Source organism: Bombus bifarius, unplaced genomic scaffold, assembly GCF_011952205.1.
Source record: "Bombus bifarius isolate JDL3187 unplaced genomic scaffold, Bbif_JDL3187 scf7180000010271, whole genome shotgun sequence".
Taxonomy (NCBI): Eukaryota; Metazoa; Arthropoda; class Insecta; order Hymenoptera; family Apidae; genus Bombus; species Bombus bifarius.
Genome location: NW_022885586.1, coordinates 3,163,918 through 3,183,811, shown reverse-complemented (window position 1 = coordinate 3,183,811; position 19,894 = coordinate 3,163,918). Strand labels below are relative to the sequence as shown.

At 44.3% G+C, this 19,894-nt stretch overlaps 1 protein-coding gene across 6 annotated transcripts in view; it reads right to left on the bottom strand.

Moving 5' to 3' along the window:
• Window positions 1-19,894, bottom strand: part of LOC117216561 — a 202,144-nt gene that overhangs the window by 7,309 nt on the left and 174,941 nt on the right. For all 6 annotated transcript variants that reach the window (XM_033463348.1, XM_033463350.1, XM_033463345.1 and 3 more), the window contains one exon: window positions 6,517-6,558. In XM_033463348.1, coding sequence (XP_033319239.1) covers window positions 6,517-6,558 — 42 coding nt within the window. The remainder of the gene's footprint in view (window positions 1-6,516; window positions 6,559-19,894) is intronic.

Genomic DNA, 19,894 nt, shown 5'->3' with positions numbered 1-19,894 from the left:
TCGCTCGCTCGCTCGCCAATCCAAATGAATTGGATAATTTGATCAGCTCGTTGCTGGCCCTTTGTTGCCTCCTGGGAACTTTGAATGGTCCAGTCGGCCGTCGTCCCTCTTTTTCGCTCTTTTCCTCTCCTTTTCTCTTTTACTTCACCGGCGATCCGATCCCGCGCTCCGTTTCTCTCTTGTCTTTTCCATTCTCTCTCCCTTTCGTTTCTCCTCCTCTACTAGCTTCCGTTCGCCGATCTCTCGCCCCTTTCCACGCTCTGATAGCCGAAAGAAGAATCAAGAGAAGAAGACTCGTGGATGAACGAAGAAAACAGCCGCGGTGCAGTTTCTCTGGCTTCGAATACCAAGCGCCGAACCGCGATTGGCGGTTACACGGTGGCACGGAAAGAGAGCGCCGTGCCACGCCGCGAGCGTTTCGTAGAATTAAAATAATTATTCGCTGGAAACGGGTGGAAAGGGTAGGGTTGTTTCAATGGGAAAGATCGCTCGTTCGACGTTCGCGATTCGCGGCGCGCCTCCTCTTCTTCTTATGGATCGTCGAGAAAACATGCTCGAGTGCCGTTCTTGTACCGAGAAACCAGGGGTAATACAAGATTCTGTCTCGGCACCGTAATTGTCAACGAGTAGACGTACGAGGTTGAATCCGATCGTGCGCGCATGATTCTTCGTCTGGCGTCGGGTGAATGCTGTTAATTAACATTCTTGCATTTAACATGCTGTTTCTTGCTTCTCTCGTATGCCTATAGAAAGACGTTAAAGGAACGTTAAGAAAGTGGCAAGAAAAGCTGGCTCGGGCCGCCGGAAGTCTACACGCGGCGCTGGCAGGAGGGGAGGCAACGAGAGAAAGAAAAGATGCGTGGAAAACAACTTGAAGATCTTTACAGAGGAACTTCAGCGAATGAAAAAATTATCCGTTGAAAATCAAAATTTCGACCCGAATTAATTGTATGGCCGCCAGGCAACGAGGAATAAAAGTCAGATTGAAGAGAGAAACCGAACCGAGTCTCGAGGATTGAAGCCGATGAATATGATAATGCAGTCCCGGAATCAGATAGAAAGAGAGAGAGAGAGAAAGAAAAAAAAATCGAGCAACGCTTTTCAGCCAATTGATCCAAAAGATCCCCCGGCCGTGGTCGAGGATTTTAAATGCTGCACCAACATATCCCTTCGTCTCGACCCGTTCCCTGAATAGGCTGTGCTTGCATCCTGAAAGGAATCCGCAAGATGAATCCGCGAACTCAAGACAGCCGACCCATTTAGCCGTGGAAAAAATATCCTCGAGTCCGTGCCGCTATCTTGAGTCCTACATTCACGATGGCGAGCAAACAGAGATATTATTTTTTTCTCCCTCGCGGTTTTTCCCGCCCCAAACCAGCCAACCTCTCGCCCGTTCCCACCCTCCGCACAGTATCTCCGCACGTCGAAATATTATTCGGACGATCGCCGCCCTCCTCGTTGGCTGGCTGGATGATTGGATAGCTGGCTCCACTCTCCTTCTTCTCCCAACTGCTCGTTCCTTCCGCTTTTTGTTCCCGATCTTGGTCTTTCTCGACGCCGCCGGTGAACGAGAGGCTTCCTTACGGCCTCGCAGGCTCGTAAGATCTCGTGGTCACACAGCCCGGAGGCGCTCCGCTCGAGAAAAGAGAGATATACCAGCGGCAAGAGAATGCGAGAAGAAGCGAGAGACCGAGAAACGAACTGGTTCGTTGACGAATTCATCAAAAACGTTTCGGTGTAATAGTGCCGTGATTACTGGCGGACAGAGAGAGGCTGGAAAATTAAAAAAGAAGAAAGGGGAGGGAAAATGAGAGAGAAAGAGAGGGTGATATAGAAGAGGGTGGAAGAAGACAGAGACAGAGAGAAAGTAGAGTAAAGAGTGAGGGGGAGAGGGAGAAAGTTCTCCTCTGTGGCCGGAAGGTGAGTCTCCCGGCGAAGGAAAAAGGTGGAGATGATTAAAATGAATTCTACGGAGACACGGCCGTTTCACGGCATTTTTTTCCATAGTATTCTTCGAAAGGCATCCCGTGACTGGCGTTCGATGATATTTCGGTCGTTCCTCTACAACGTGAATGGGGATCGATCGACCAGGGAAGCTGTTCCGAGGATTGAGGAAGCATGGATTTGTCGTGGCAGCCTGTGGCAGCGGATCCGCGGATTCATCTTGAAACTGACGAAGAATGGCACTTGATACGCGTCTCACAACGCCATTTTCTGATGAAACGCCGACAAGGAAACGTTGCCGCGGTCTATCGTGACACGCTCATCGTTCATTCTCTCCCGCTCTCGCGAATTCTCTTCAGTCCACCCTTTTAATAGACTTTCAATTCGATGGTACGATACTTCAAAGTTACAGTACCGTCTTTCTCAAACTATACTCAACGATCAACTGTCTTTCTGACAAATGAAACATCTAACGACCGAAATAACATAATCGTACTCAGACAAATGTACGTGTAGCATACACTGGCTCGTAAAAGTATCTGGACACTCACTATAGGAAACATTTGGTTTACAAACTTCTACGTATACATCGTTGACAATTATTATACGTAAACCATTTTGGTGACATCGACAACGTGATTGAATTTGAAAATCTTCCCCGCAAACAATAGGAAACGTGATATATCGCGTTGTTCTCGCATTTATTTAATTGCTCCGACATGTTTATCAAAATGACACACATCCACTGCATTCGCTGCAACCAGTCTAGCTCGAATAGGCTCCAAGTAAGAGAAAAAGCAAGACTAGAGGAATTTGAAAATTCCTCGAGGTAATCGTAAATCCGTTTTTTCGACGGCTCAGGAGCTCTCGACGCGGCGTTCACGTTTCCTGCGACGTCGATAGCAAAGATCACTCTGTCCCATTTCATTTTCCTTCTTTCCTTTCTTTTTCGTTCGGTGAACGCGTCGGGCAAAGCGGAGCGGAGCATATTTTCGAGCGCAGCGGGACGTATTACCGAGCCGCTCTCGTCCGATAATGTGTTTCTGATTGCCGACGCGTCTAGATTTCGCCCACGCTGGGACTTTGGCTCGATGTAAATCCACCTCCGCGAAATATTACGTCGTCGAATCTCAGCGCAGATACTCCTTTGCCCATTCTATTCCATTCCCATTCTACTTTTAACCGTAATCCTCCATACATTCGGAAAATTCAAAGTCGAAATTCTGATCACGCAATACATATCTTAATATTCGTGTCGAAAAGGAAATAGATCAATCGATACACGTCGCTATTTATAATTATAAACTGGACAATCCAGTCGATTTATATCAACAGTAATGTATATGACGTTACTAAAATATACGAATTAATGGCAAACGAATGATGAAAATTTCTTGCGCCTATGTTAAAGTCTATACATTTGGACGATATTATAATTAGAACTCCGATAGGTTTAACAAACTTGAACTCCTATTATACAAAATACACATTTTCTTGAGAGCTGACTCTCCTCAAAGCAAACAAGCTTCTCGCCCTTACGTTAACGACTGCGAGAAAATTACGTGGTTTGTCAATTCAACGGCGAGTTTTGTAGTTTAAAAAATCATGCAGATGGTCTTGGCAGATCTTCCTTACTTCCTCCTATGCATTCTAGCGGCGAAATAGAAAAAATACCACGATGAATCATTGTAAGTAATTTCTGCCGGCCGACCCGAAACCTCGCCGTTGTTTAATAATAATATTGTTCAACACGGTTCTTTGAGCGACGGCTTATTGACGAAAGGCAAGCCGTCGCTAGCGCGAATTCACCGCGGGGAATAGCGTCATTATTCGACGACGCGTCGAAGCGGCCGTTTTTAATGAGATGCTACAATATTTAAGGCGAGTCTCCAGCGATTTTACACCATCCGCGATGTCACCGTGAAACGCGTCCTCGCTACGATCTAGCAAACAAAATGCATATTCTCTCTCTCTCTCTCTCTCTCTTCTTAATTTCCTGCCATTTCAAATTACCAAGCATAATTAAAAAAAAAAAAAGAAAAAAAAGGAAGAAAAAGAAAAAGAAAACAAGACAATGAAAAATAAGAAAAATTCCAAACGATCGCGAGATCAAGGTGATTCTTTGATGCACATCGACTCATCGGGGAAATCTTTGGCAATGGAAGGTTCGATGAAATAAGAAGTCGATCTCGAGAAAAACTCCAGACTGCACTGCAAATAAATATATCCCTGTCCCAAGGAATACGTCATCGCGGGCAAAAACGGATCAGTGGCATCGTTTCATTCGAGTCGTCGCTAGATCAATACCTATAGACGAGCCCCGTCTACAGGTCGGATCGATCGTCGGAGGTACGCTTGATACATATGTACGCGCGGAGGAGTATCGAGGCACGAGAAGGAGAATCGAGAGCGCGCTGGAGCAACGCTGGATGGCTGGGAACGTATTAAATTATCGGTTATTAATAACGCACAGCGTTTGCTCGCGCTCCAACTCGCCCACGCTTTCCTCTCGCGTCTTTCGCTTTAAGGACGCGGAACGATCTCGATGCCGGTTAATTGAACCGCCGTCTGTGATCCACGGTTCGTTCGTAAACCCGATCCGCGCTTCATGAAGTTTTTAAGGTATCAAACTACAACGCGAGAAGATGCTGGAGGAATGTTGCGTAACGATATTTGGAAGCCGAAGTGACATAATTAGTGCTATTACAAGGAACACAATGGGGCTGCTGTAATTAGTACAGTTACACGGAACGCTATTCAATCGGCCGTGTACATAGATTTTTGAACGCGAATGAAAATAGTATACTAGACGACTGATGAAAATATTATTGAAGAATGCTACTGGTAATTGCTTTTGAAGTTATCCGTATATTTGGATAATATATCTTTCTACGTTAGGAATCAGAAAAAAAACTAGGTAGACGTTTTGACGTTCACTATAGCGTTGAATGTCGTTCATTCGTTGAAAGGAAAAAAGATTCCTTGAAAGATGTTGGATAGCGTTTAAGTAGACATAAGTAGATGTTGCAATTACGCGATGAAAAACTAAATTATATGGTGTTTTGAATATTTCACACTACAGGTCTATTTTATTAAAGCTTTACATCGAAAATTGTCTTACGAACCGTAATGTACATTTTCTGGCGAAAGAGAAGTTTTGCCAAAGAAGGCCAAGATGTATTTTACATAATCGAACATCGTAAAAAAAAAAAAGAAATAAAAAAAACGGAAGAAAACAAATTCCCAAGTGTACTCGTGACGACAATTTGTCTTGAGAGCAGCAAAACACTGGACGAAGAAGGTCGAAACACGGGCGAGTGAGTTTCGAAGGTTGAAAGACGGCGGGGAACAGAAGGCGGGAAGATTAAATCGACATTTTCGAGCTCGATCGAGTTTTGGACGGTTTGGGCGCGGGTGTACCGCGCGTAAATTAAATACTCGATGATTAATGGCGGCGGTTCTCCCTCACGGATAATGGTCACCTACGTACACGATTTACATCTTGCCGGTTTTTAAGGCTTGACTACCAAGGTCAAAGTACCGCGGACCATTCGGCCAACGAATCGATTAATAACCGCTCGCCGGCTGATAGCCAGCTCGTACGCGTTCCTTCTCTCTATATATAGAGCTAGAAACCGATGAGAATCACGGACGAGCAAGGTTGGCTGCTGCGAGGCGGAGGCTCGCTTTGATTTCGCCGCCGGAAGACCTACACCTTCGATCGCGTGCAGGTGTCTGATGGGTCAGCAACTCATCAAGCGGTGATTTTCCATGATTGCGCTGCGATATTTGCAACGGCTCATTCGATACGAATGATATTTGTGAGAATATTTCCGAGTCGAGAGGCAAAAGTTGGATCAACTATCATTAACTGACGTGATTTTGATTTCGAATGGATAAGTACAGCTTCGTTAATGCGTATGTAAGTATTAGAGCATCTAGTAGCCTGTAGTATAAAACGCGACTATTAACGAAATTTAGCAAATCGGTCAATCAGATTTTTTGAAATTGTAGAATACTCGACAAAAGCCTGTTGAAACTACGTGCAACAGTAATAGGAAAATTGTGCGTTGATCGCTACAATCCTCGATAGAAAAGTTATGGAAAAAATTCGCGTCGTATTGAACAGGAAACTGTGAAAAATCTATGCAACCAAAAAATAACGAACGTAATGCGAATGCGAAAATTGATCGCAGCAGTAAAGAGGCGTCGTTTTGGATACAGATGCGCATATACTACCGTTCAAAAATTTCAAGCTGTTTTTTCAATTCTACCTACATATATTGAATCTGCTAATCGTACTATTAATTCGAAACGAGTAAGAATTGTCTTCCGTTGAATTAATTTTCAACGAGAATTCTCGAAGATGTTGGAATTTTAAGATGGATTTTCTTAGAGTTCCAGGTCTCAAACAGATAACAGTTCTTATCAAATTTAATAATTTCCTAATAATTCTCCATGTCTTAACAAGGTGAATACTTCGGTGTCTTCATACTTACAAACGAGTGAATCAAATTCTTGTCAATCTTCCTATTATCAATTAGAAAGGAAATTCTGTAAATCATCACTCACCAGAAGCGGCATTTTCGCGATCACGACCAAGGGTATGGTAATCTGTAAACGAAAAGAAAATTGCAAAGTTAATGGCAGCGTTCTTGAAACTAAGAAGAGATCGTTGATGAGTAACAGGGAGGGAAATTCGCAAGGTTACGATGTCCTTCGAAGCATGATCTGTTAAATATCGTGTCAGGGTCCCATGAAACATTCATCAACGGGTGGCCAGCCGAGATCCACTTTCCTCGGTGCGTTCTATTCGCGCAGGCAAACCACTCGAGTTTCCCATCCCCCGTACGCGCGGGCCCTTCTTACGTAATCCGTCTGTTAAAATATCAATCTCAACATTTCACTCTTTGCACAGCATTCCGTGCAGGGGTGGCCCCGATCCTCACCCTCTTCTCTGTCTGGACGAGGTCATCAAAGATGCAGCAGCAATCAGCGGAGCTAGTCGAGCGGACGAGCAAGCAGAGAACCAACCGACTACCGGCCTGGACCCCGGGGATGCACGCGGGATTTTCTTTGAGCCTCTAAATCGATCCCCCTCACCCACGGAAAAATTGTACATTCGGTCGATGTGTAGCTCTTCCGATTTCCTACATCAATCGCTACGATTCCTTGAAAAAAAGAGAGAGAGAGAGAAAAAAAACACAGTCGACCCAATCGCAAATCGACGCTGTTTCACTTGTAAGAAGAATATACTGTACGTTTTTCTTGCGAACACTCAAACTGGCGAATAGTTGTCGAAATCTACTGGAACGCTTTATATGTCTCTTACAGCAGTTCATGTCAATTTTAGCAGGTTTAAACGTCTCCGCTAAAGCTTTTACAAGCAATTTTTTATTTCCTACGCTATTACTTCTTTGACTATTTGAAACACAACGAATTTTTCGCAAGACTGTTGTTTCGCTTTGGAAATATAAACGGACAAATAAAATAGTGAGTCTTAAAAACGTAAATAAGAAGGAAGCATAAGTCTCGTGATAAAAATGTCAAACATCTATCTGATCTATTTCAGGGAATAATTAACTGATACTTTTCAGACCCTACAAAGAAGGACATCAAAGTGTTTGATGCTTCAGAAGCAACGATCTATGCACCGTGGTCGTCGTTGAAATCTCTGCTCTGCTACCCCTCGCCCTTCTTCTCTGTCATCATCATCTGGTCGCGGCACACCGCGGGGGGGGGGGGTTGAACTCTATTAAAAATGCAATATTCTCGTTAATCCGCGCCGGTATGTGGTACTGGCTAATTAGCGAGTACCGAGGACAGGGATGCATACGCGCATCCCCGTTGTCATGCAAATACCTGACGGTGGGCGCACGAAACGCCCATTCAACCCACAGGTCTATGCACGCCGTGCGATCGTATGCCCGGTTATACTCGGCGCGTATTAATAACGAAACAAATATTGCTTATCGAATATTAAATTTTCACATCACGCGATATCGCATTCATCTCGCAATCGCCGCAGAATATTTCAAGATAAAATTATAATACGTCTAAGCGGCGATGGTCTTCCGTATCGTGACGTGTATTGTTAAACTCTGTGTTTAAATGTGAAATTGCGTTTGCTTTTTCTACGTGAAACGGAGGGAAATTGATTCAAAATTGGAGATTTATCGCTAGTCCTCGATGCGGACATGTTTCGTTACATGGAATCTTGTTGTACGGGTGCTTCGCACGTGTTTTACCAATCTATTCGATCGTATACAGAAGAATACAATGGTACGAAGAGTAAACATAGCAGTAAAAGGGATTCCGCTTGCTAAACACATTAGATGTTACGATTAGAGAAGAGAAAATAAACGAAGAGATAGCAAAAGTTGACGTTAGAATCCAAATGAGAAACAATTTCTCGCGACCAAAAGAATTTTACGTTATATTTCGATACGTTATATTTCATGAAAAATTATTATTCTAACTTATCCAGCTCGCCACTCTCTTGCCAATTACGCGATCAACAAGTAATATTTTACTCATTTCTTATAATAACCTACGAATTTTCATATAGTTACAGATGTATAGCTCAAAGAAACGCTCAACTATCATCTGATAACAAACATTATTTCGTCGTTGCATTTATATCGCTCATCATTTGGTAATAGTTCGACAACGAGCAAGAAAAGCTCGTTTGCATCGAGTCAAAGCTAATTCCAGGACACGTAGCAAATTTCCGCGTGCGCAGATTCATGCGTGGCTCTGAGAGACGGTTGTAGGCGGGGGTGAGCTATATCAATAAGCATCGAACAGCCACGGAGGACTGCACGGGGCTGTTGATTAAGGGGCGAGTACAATGAGGAGATATCCTCCGAGAAGGGAATGCGATGGATCTACATCAAGGGTCTCCCTCCAAGTCGCTCCTTCCAACAGCGACTCCCTCTACCTGTCTTTGCTCCATCTGGTCTTTAGCGAGAGAGACTGTTAGACGCCGATTATTACCGATCCTGAGTCGCACAATGGCCTCGTCTCCCTGTCATCCAGCGGCCTGACTGGGTCACCTTGTCGCGTGACAGAACAACGATTCAGTTGATCGTCCGGAAGTCGTGCGACATTCTGCCGAGCTCTCGCTATATGCCCTGCTTTACGCTGCTGGATCAAAGAGCATACCGTGCAAATAGCCGCGCAATTATTTTCATAACCGCCATCGTGGACAATTTTTATTTTCCGCGACACAGGAGCAGACAAGAGTAGTAAAAATAGAAGAGTTACGCAGTTGGAGAACTTTTTCAAGTACGTAGCATACGTTAACTTTCATCATTTCGCTACAGATATTTGTCTGCAGAAGGGTGGGCGTCACATCGGTTACCACACTTTCGCAATTAAATACGATCTAGCGGCTTCGACCTTTTGCCCTTCCTATTGTTGTATTGTAGTCTGCGCGAAAAGATTCAATTAAATCTCTCGCAGCAATCTACGCCTACTCTTATTACTTGTCAATCTTTATCAAACTCACACCGTTACGCGGATTTACATGAATCAGATTCCTATAGGTACTGATACGGAGGCTGAATTTCAATAAAACTATCTCATATTTCAAATTCCACAAAAAATATATATATGTTAATGTTCCACGTATTTTTATACATATGCTCGTATTCATTTCTTCACACTTGCACTCGACGTAAATGCATAAACATCCACATCTTCTGCTTGTCAAAGATATAAGAAACCAATATATTCGCACGAATCATAGCAAGTCAAATATCCGATTAAGGCCCATTGAAAGATCAGAAGCTGTCGGTCCTGCCGAAGGAATTCTCCCAGCAACAAAGTTAAGAAGAGACCGCGAGTGAACGGGCGTTCACGGCGGCAACTTGCAGGCCCCTAAATTAACAGTAATGAAAATTGGTTATCAGTCGAAGCGACATCCTGCAGACCGAACAGTGTTACCAGCATTGGAGCGCGTAATATCCCATTGAGAACGAACGGACGGCGAGCACGGTGCTGGGATTCGGGTGCACGGGAAGCGGATCACGTTGACACAAAGCGGCCGTAATCCGTTTATCTTCTCTCCGGGCACTCTGCGCCCACGTGTTACGCTTCGCGTTATTCGAGGATGGCCCTGCCGTCAGCCCCGTCAACCACCTCCGAACCATCGCCTCCGCACCCTTCGCATCCTCGTCGTTCTTGCTGCAGAAACGTTACTGCGTTACAGAAACGGGCAGCTTTTCAACTTTGGAGAACCGTCGATATTAATCGTCGATAGTATGTGAAAAGATTTTAATTTGTCGAAATTTCAACAGGTCTCGGTATTGCATACTAATCGGTATAGAAACTATTGAACAATCGAAGGATTGGTAACAAAAATGAGCGGTGTAGGTGTTTGTCTTTTTTCAGGAAATCGGGTGAATACTGTAGCTTTCGTTTCATTCTTTTTTGTTCAATGTATTTCAATTTCTTCTTTTTTTTTTTTTTTTTTTTTGTAAGAGAATATTCATTATGTAATTGTTATAAAGATATCTACGATTATATATACGTTATGAAAAATATCATATCAAAGAAACGTATTACTCTTTACAGGACAATTTTTGCAACTTCGTGATATAGTTGGATTAATTACGATTAACGCTCACAGCAACCGTACGATACAACGTGCATTATGTCACGAAAAATTGAAATCTATTCAACAAGAATTAAATATATCGGGCTACTACGTTTTTCTTTCTTAGGGATATAACGATAGACAATTTCGATACGATCCTTATTTCCATTACTTCCGACTTATTTAAGTATTTATATTTCAATACGTATAGCGGACCTGTTACAACCAAATTTTAAAAGTCTCTCTCACTACGTTCCGTTAGAAACTTTCCGCAATATTCGCTGGGAACTTGGTGAAATATTGCGAAAATGGTGGCGTTACGTTGGGAAGCAACGACGACAGTGGCCGGTTGGTCGAGCTAGCATCGTACGAAATGTATTCTGCCCACGCGGATGCTCGCGTCTCCGGCTGAAATCCCCTTCGACAGGTTTCTGAAAGGGCCGCGAGGAATGTCCTTCGCGACACGTATTCCTCTTGAGTAATGACGCGGCCCCGAAGAAGGAATGCAGAAGGAGGTGTCTTTCACCGGAGATTTCATTGGTTTCGAACATAGCCTTCCCTTCCCCTACTTCTGTCGCCGTTCAAGCCTGAAAACGGCTTAACGAATGACGACGAGTCGTCACGCGTTTTGTCTCGCGCCATGGAACACATTTGTCTCGAGGCCGGATGCTGGGTGGTTTTGAATCCCGTTGGGCTCTTCGCGCGCATACATAACTTGCACACCGCGGATCAGCTTTCTCCTTCTCCTACACTCTCTCTCTTTCTCTTTCTCTCTCTCTCCTCCTCCTTCGTTCCTCCCCTCATTCTTCATCATCAAACTGTCGTTCTTCGTCTATCCTTCGAGGGGCGAAGAGGGTTCTCCCTCTGTCTCTCCTTTCATCGTGATACTCGGCCCGCCAGGATTCGGCTTGACGCGCCGCTGAAAGACGCTCGCATCTCACAAAGGACTCCCTAATATATTACGCTTATTAATGTCCCGTCCTCGTCTATCTTTCCGCCACCCTCTCCTCGGGATCCTCCACGAGAACACGCCGTGGAAATATCGCGGTGAATGATAAAAAGAGCAGCGCGATAGCTGCGCGCCGGAGGGAAAGGAAGTCGACTAAGAGTCGAAGAATTCGACGGCGAAGGTTCCTGAATGGTTCCTTGGCCCTCTTTCTCTCTCCGGTTCTCCGCGTATACTCGATATAGGGGGTTGTTAATCTCGGCGACGAGTTAAAGAGCTTGAGATTTCTCTAGCTTCTGAAACGCTGCTGTGCACCAACACAGATGCAACGAAGAGAATTTCGGCGCAGCCAGGGTTAAGGAATAGGAGGGTGGCGAGAAAAAAATCAGCCCAGATTTCGTCCAGGATCCTTGTAGATTGGTCCATTCAGCGGGAGCAAAAAAATTGGCGGCTCGGCGTGGCCCATTCGATTTCTCGAATCGCGCGTTTCTCTTCTCGGCGCACGTTGTTCGCGATTAATTGGACGACCGAATTGTTGTTTCGTTCGCCGTTGAATGGCTCCGGCTCGATTTTTTTCTCCGTCCGCGTTGCCTCTGTGTGGGTGTTTGTTTTTTAAGTACCTATACGGCGTCGTGTGTCTGCGCCCGGCTATATATTTTTCCTTCTTTTTTTTTGCCTTTCTTCCTTTTTTTACCCCTTTTTTTTGCCTCCGCGCGTTTTTCACCTGCCCTCCGCCCCTGCCGCTCACCCGGGGAGACCACTCTCGACGAAATTTCGCCAGAACCGGAGCCCAGCCATCCACGGCAGTCGGGAGCGGGTAGCAAGCCGAGTGAAATCTTTTATCGTTCATCGTAAGAGCGACTGGGCACTCTCTCCAAATTTCTCTTTCCTTGCGCTCCTCTGTTCTCCACCATTCTTTCCCTTTTTCTTCGCCCTCTTTCCACCCCCGGCGTTTCCGTGTCACCACGTGGATTTTTCGTGCGGGCCAACGCATAATGCATAAAAGTCGGGCTCATTCAGGCCACGGAAGTCGCTCGAATTTAAACAAACGCCAGGCGGAGCCCCCTCCGCCCCTTACTTTCCAGCTTCCTTCGTTCTTTCTCGTTGGTTATTTCCTGCTCGAGCAGTCTCGCCCCCGCACGCGAAAATGCCGCTTAATCTTCGCGGGTTCGGTCTCCGCCATTGTGTACCGGGGGCCGCGACCATTATTTACAACGGAACAATAAACGCCTTGGATGATTTTCATGCGTGCCGCTTAATCCCGTTAACCCATCTACGAACCCACCCTCTTTCTACCCCCCAACCTCCTTCGATTTTTTACATGAAAATAATTGCCGATCGTTGATTAATCCGTCGATTAAGCCGTTCTTAAACGCCTGCTGCCAATGTCTACCACGTGCAAACAGAAATACAATGCTGCACGTCGTCTACGACGAGGAATGGCACCGTGAAAGGGCCTGCACAGGGGAAAAGAAGCGACTTATTTACCAGGAACGAAACAACGAGCGAGCGTACGTAAATGAAGGAATGGAAGAAAAAGGAGGAAATCGGAGAAAAATCTGAAGCCTGCGTCCGTGCAGGGCACATAGTTAGCAAGCAACGAGTCGACGCGAGCTTGCAGAAGGTGGTAGCTAAGCAGTGCTAATCTGACCGACCACGTTGCCACTTCACCTCTCTGATTTTCTATCCGCAGTTATGCTGGTTGCTGTTGTATGGGTGTATTTGTTTCGCGGTATGGTGCACTATGGATAACAATGGCGGCACGGATCGAGTCGGCGGCCTTTTTGAAGGCAGGTGCTCTCTCTTCTTTACCTTTTTTTCTCCTCTTCAAGACCGAAGCTTTCTTTCTCCGCCGATCCACCCTCTTCTTCTCTCTGTTTCTTCCGTCTATGTCGCATCTCCCTTTTTCACCAACATTCCTTTCATTTTTGCCTCACGCCAGGAGATTTCGCTAATAAGCAACAGCGGATGTGTTAGGCTCCGAAAAACCGGGTGAGATTATCGATTTACCTATTGACAAGATTTTTGTTAGTTTACGCCAGGGAAATAGTTCCTGGTAGCGTAAGAACGATCGACCAGACAGGATTAAGAGTCTGGTCTACGGTATGGTTTGACCATCGTCCTTTACGCTGCTGATCGACTGCTGATTTTTCAAACTACGATAGGATTGCTGGTGCTAATTAGTCTCGTTACGAAGAAACGAGGGCTTAAGAGCCGAGAAGTTTTAGTTTGAAATTGCTCGAGGAACTTAGAGTGGTCAATCGTTTCCAGGATAAAATCTGAAGTCGTTTTTCTTCGAACTTTTACTTCCATTAATTATCTATTTAATCTTCCCCGGGAATCAAAGTCTTTTTTTCTTCCAACTCTCATTTTCATTTTTACGATTAAATTAGCGGATATTCCCAAGTGTAGGTTTTGTCGAGATCCCTACTCTATGTAATAGGAATAGGAAATTAACGAAAATAATAGATCGAATGTAATAGAATCGTTCGTTATCGATAAACGTAAGACAGCAATTGTTTAATAAGCGAACGATCATTAAGATCTGTTGAGGTTGACTGATACAAGAGCAAGTGGATGAATTTGTAATAGAAAAATATATTGAAATAAATAAGGGTATAAGTTTGTGCTGATCCAGATCATTACTTTCTTAGTGTTACAATACAATAGAAAAATAGGAAGCACGTTCGTATATTTATAGCAAAAGTTATTATGAATTACCAAAAAAGTTAACCTTATAGCTTTAGCTACAAAGAACATAAATAGAAATCTATTTCTTAGTTCATTTGTTCCCTAGACCTTGTAACCCAAAACGTAATGTATATTCAAGGGTACAATAATACAGACCTCTCCTTATTTAGAATATTTCTGCGTAATAGCAGTCTCTAGGTCACGAATATACATAAATAAAAACGTAGAGTTTTTCTTGAAGTAGTTACTTGAACAAGATCGATGACGAAGTACGACTATCTGTATTAGACAAAATAACTGATCAATTTGTACAAAAATTAACGAATGAATGTATTAGGAGAGAATGCTTCGTACGGTTTTTAATTGATATACGTCTCTCAATCGTCATTTGCGTCTCAATTGCTCGTGACAACAAGAACGAGTAGAGTATCGTTACGGACCTTGCGGTTATGGCACGATACGTAACAACGACACGTTCATGACAACACAACAGGTGTTGGAATTACACCAATTTCACGTTTGCTCTGGCAGAACCTTAAAATTTCGAAGAAAAGTACAAATCGACATAAGGTTGCTCCACTCAACGAAAATAATAATTTTTCTTTCAAAAGATTCGAATTTACGAGTTTACTCATCGGTCAGAGAATTTTTGCAAAAATTTTAAAACACCAACCACAGACGTCAAAGAGGAATTTCTTTCTAACGAATACAGAGCGTTGAATATCAGCTTCAAAAGATTGGAATTCGCAAATTACTCGATGCAGCAGCAAGTAAATGGCTGATAAGGCCCAAAGCGAGCAGCGACGGTCCCAGAAATGATCGGTGGGATCTTGTTATGGTCGAGAGTATCATCTGGTAGCGTGAGCCGTGGACTGTGGTCGGTCCTCCCACGCATGGTATCACGCATGCGTCGGGCCTCCCTTAAAACAATGCTCCGACCAATCTCGTAAGGTAAAGGGGCTCTTGTCCCATTGGCTCGTTCCTTCAAGTGGATCTTTTTTCGACGCGGCCACCATTCTACGCTCTCTAATCCCATGGAGTTCCACTCGCTCGAGTAACTCGAGGTCTTCGCTCCTTTCTCGACTCCCTGTCTCATCTCAAACAACTTCACAACATCTTCTCTCCACGTCGAATCAATAACGATCAATCGTTCGATCAAATTTTCTAATTTCCTTTCCCTCTATGCCATTTTCTTTCTTTTTATTTTCTATTTGTGCATTCAGATAAGTCGTTGGATGGTTGAAAGTACGTGTAATAATAAAAGGTTAGTTTGGTTAAAGGCGAAAATAAGTCAGAGACCCTGAATCATCGGCGAGGAGAAACCCTAGAAGAGGTGGCACAAGTGGTGATTCCCCTCTGCGAAACGTTTTACCGAAGGTAATGGCCGTGCCGGAAGCGAGATGACGCGTGACCCCAGACGGATGCATTAGACGCACTTCCGGCGGTGCGACGCCCGGCGCCCTCGTTCATCCGTGAAACCCGGCCGCTGCATCCCGCCAGTCGCGAGTCCTAATGCGTTATTCTCGCGATTACATCCTCTTACCCTTCCACCACCACTATTCCGACTAATCCTTGACATTTTTTCCTAGCGGAATTCCACTGGAATAATTCCCTAACGGAAGTTGTTGGAAATTAATTTGATTCTCTAGCCGAGGAAACATAGTCGAACGTTTCACATTTATTGGCAAGTTTTAAGAAGTTTCTATACTTTTACGAAAATATCGTAGAACCGTTTTGGACTCTCCGCCTTCTCTGTTTTTACGTCGATCTATGTCTTCGAAATGAAAATTTGATAAGAAAACCGATACTTGAATTATTGATCATTCTCACCCTTATTTCTCATTCTTACTCTTATAAATTAATGATACGTTTACTTAAATTACTGCTCGTTCACAAACCGATAATTATCAACGTTTTAGGAACTTCGTCGTGAATTACTTGGAAAATATACAAATATACAATTTGTATACGCGATTCGGTGCTCAAGATAAGGATCAAAGCATGCGTCTGGTTCTCTCTCGCACAAAACCGCGAAAGAATTCGCTAATCGAAGATTCGCGGCATCCGAAGCGATTCCACCGCGCCAAGCAATTTCCCAAAGTGTCAGGCAAGGTAGGCGAGCGTAGAGAATCGAAAGTTTCCCGGTGAATCCGGAGGACGCGTCCCTCAGTCGCTACATAACACGCGTTTCACAGTCTAAGCGGCTGTCGAGCGAATTCTTGCACGAATCGGCGGGACGCTTTGTTCGACAACTAGCTGGAGGCGACGCTATCGAAAGACGGGGTTTGCGCGGCAGAAGGATCGATCCTTCCTCTCTGTCCTCCCTGTTTCCCTCTTCTGGTTCGCGCGGTACAGCCGGCGTCGCCGCTCACGGCCGCTCATCCTACGGCAGAGGAAATGAAATCCCGTCCGGGATGCGATTCGCGCGACGTTTGTCCCGTTATTAGATCAACGTTACTCCGTGAGAGCTGCCGCCTCGATAGAAAGAGAGAAGAGAGCAAGAGAAAGTGAGAGGAGAAAGATAGAAAGAGGGAAATAGGAAATATCGTTCTCCTTTCCTCCCACGATGGTCGTGGAATACGTCTTTCGCATTTCAAAGCGTATCCCGCCTTCCGGCCGATACTTCCTGCGAAAATCGCTCCACTCTCCTACCCATCCACGGCTTGCACAGTAATCAATCGAGGGGACGAGCGGAGAAACTGTCTGTCGACGCGTTCTTTTTCCCGAGATATTCCAAAGCGCCACGTACAGGACTTTCCTCCCCTCGAGTCGACGTTTAATAGAATCGAATACTTCGTTTTTATTAGCCGACAGTGTCGTTCGTTTCGAAGCTCCGCTGTCTCGATAATTTCTTTCAAGTCCTTTCGCTCTATTTGTTTTTGGGAACTGTGTCTGATTAACAGACTTATGTCGACAGTCGGCTACTGGTTTCTGTTTCTCCTTCGCCAATTCTTTGCGTTCTTTCGATACTTGTACGTTGATTTTGATTTTGATTTTCGAAGTTAAATTGCGTGAAACAGATTTCAAGCATCCATTGAATCTTCCAACAGAATTATAACTTTGGTAACCATGTAAAACATGATAATTTGTAACAGGATGATTTGTGAATAAATTGTGAAGTATTAACAAAATACGTAAATTTGGAAAACGATGTTTTCCAGTTCATGTTCTGTATTTTATCCAGTAGAGAAAATCTACACCCTGTTTCGATTGTTTCACGTTCTCTAAGGATAAGCTTCGTGTTCCTTATATTTCTTTTTTTAATAACTTCTCGGCGAAGAATGATCGATGCCTAAAGCTTCTAAAGGTCACCAAGGAAGGACATTGCTGTGGGTATACACCAAGGTCAACGTTATTCAAACTCACTTTATACTAATTAACCTTGTTTGGTAATCAGGCTATCTGGCCAGCCATATAAAACACTCAATAATTAGATGATTCATAGACGAAATTCTTCAACAAAATCATTCGAATGCTAACCTAACCGCGAAAATTTCAAAAACAATATTTGTATCTTTACATAATCGATCAATTTGGCTTTGGAATTTCTAATCTATCTAACGAAGCAAATTTATATATTTTATGGGAATCGTTGTGTATCTACTAATATTAAAAATAAGTGTCATATTTTACAAACCTCTTTTGTTAACAAGCAACTTGTTAACAAACAATGAGCTATGGCTTAAACCTTCTAAAGATTACTCAGGACGATTTCTACGACACATATGTCAAGATCAACTGGCTCCCCTATAAGGAATAATTGCCAGAAATCTTTGATTTTTTTTTATTACGATAGGACAGCGTCCTCTTAACGAGTCAGAACCTCGAAACGGATTTTCGCGGTGAGGAACGCGGGTTGGATGGTCGGCGCGCATTTACCACCTGCATCGGGCCGAATTAATAGTTCGCTGTGCCGCGAAACCCGTAAATAATGCCTCCTGACAGCCGGAGCCGAACGTCGATGAATAACGAGCCACGGAGCCTTCGACTTCGAATTTTTTCTCTTTTCTTTCCGTGCGGTGTGAGCGCGCGCCCGCCTGGACCACACGCGCGTTCCCCGCGCGATGTGTGCAAGACAACCGGCTCGTATATAACCTTTTATGCGCTGACGAAACACGCGGAGAGGACGCATCGCGATCGGTCGTGGAGGAAAATCCAGAGGTAAAAAAAAAAAAAAAATACGCCGCCGAATCGGTAGAAAAATCCTGAAAGGAAGGGGAAGGAAACGCGAGGGAGAGAAAAAGGGAGAAAGAGAGAAAACGCGACTGACACGCGTGCAAACGTATGCACGTTATTGCACATGCGCGTGTAAGCGGCGAACAAAGCTCGTCTCCGATGAACTCCTCCACGTGAACGCGGAACTCGACGCATCGATACAGGAAACGACGCGATACACCGCGAAAAACCAAAGAGAAACTTGCGTGCACACGCGAACACGGACGTGTGACCATAGAGCGGACCGACGATGACGTGTACGCGCCGTCGTGAATATTTGAAGAGATATCCTGCCGCTTTCTCACCCTTCCTTTTCCCTGCCGTTGGACGTTATCGCAATTTTTCACGTGGGTGTCCGCGAACACGTGTTCCCGCGCCTCGTTTCCGATCGATGCCAGTCAGCCTCTTCTTCGAATTGACTTTTCACGGTTCCGAGCTGCGGGATGATTCAATGAGACAGCTTCTTCTCTGTTCTATCGTTAGACACGCGTTAGGCTATGGTTACAGTGAATGCATGGTGTGACGAACACGAGTACGTGAGAACGATCAAGTATACGCTGTGGTTCTAAATTGATGGTACAAGCGAAAGATTCAGGGAGATTCTATGAATCGAAATAAGACAAAAATCGAGGAAGAGAAGATCGCGTTGGAGGCTTCGTTGCTCCCACTGGCACCACGATTGAGGTGTTGATAATATTAGTCTGAACATTGAGAAAATGACACAAGCCAACTATTGTATATAAATGTTATGAAAAATATCATTGAACAGGCACATATTCGTAAAACAGCTAGAGATGACCATTTAACCGATATCATGTCTCACGCGATTGAAATAATTGAAAAAATTATCATTGAAACACATATACGTATACTGTTTCATCTAAGGTTAAAGACAAAGCGTTGAACTTCTTCTACGCCACCCTGTACATAGATTCTTACGCGTGAATGCATTTCGGCGTTCAGGTGTTTCATTCATTAAAACACACATTCACTGTAGCCATAGCCTCAAGAGACGGGAAGCTTTCTACTTGTGATTAGAACAGGTAGAAATTTACGAGAGGCTCGACCATTCGCGTTTCCTTCACGGTCTTCGCGACAGCAGACGTTGTCAGATAGAACTTATAATATTCGCTATTGACTAAGTTGAAACTCGGTTAAAGATTCCATGGCTGTACACCGGCAACAATGATAGGTTAGAAGTCAAGGAAAAGAAGAAGAGGATGAAGAGGAGAAGAGAAAAAAATAGCGAAGGCAAGATATGGTCAAGAGAAGGTAAGCATCGTGCCAAGGTTAAGTCGGCAGAGAAAGAGGAAGGAAGACAAGCAGAAGAAAAGTGAATGATGAGACTATAATGACGGAGCCTTCTCCTAATTCCAGTCGACACCTCTCTCTTCTTCCTTCGTCTTCGACACCTCTGGAACGAGACGGAATAATTCACGTGGTGGAAAGGGAGATAGAGAACGAGAGGATCAGAAGCTACAAGAGAGAACTGGGGAGAA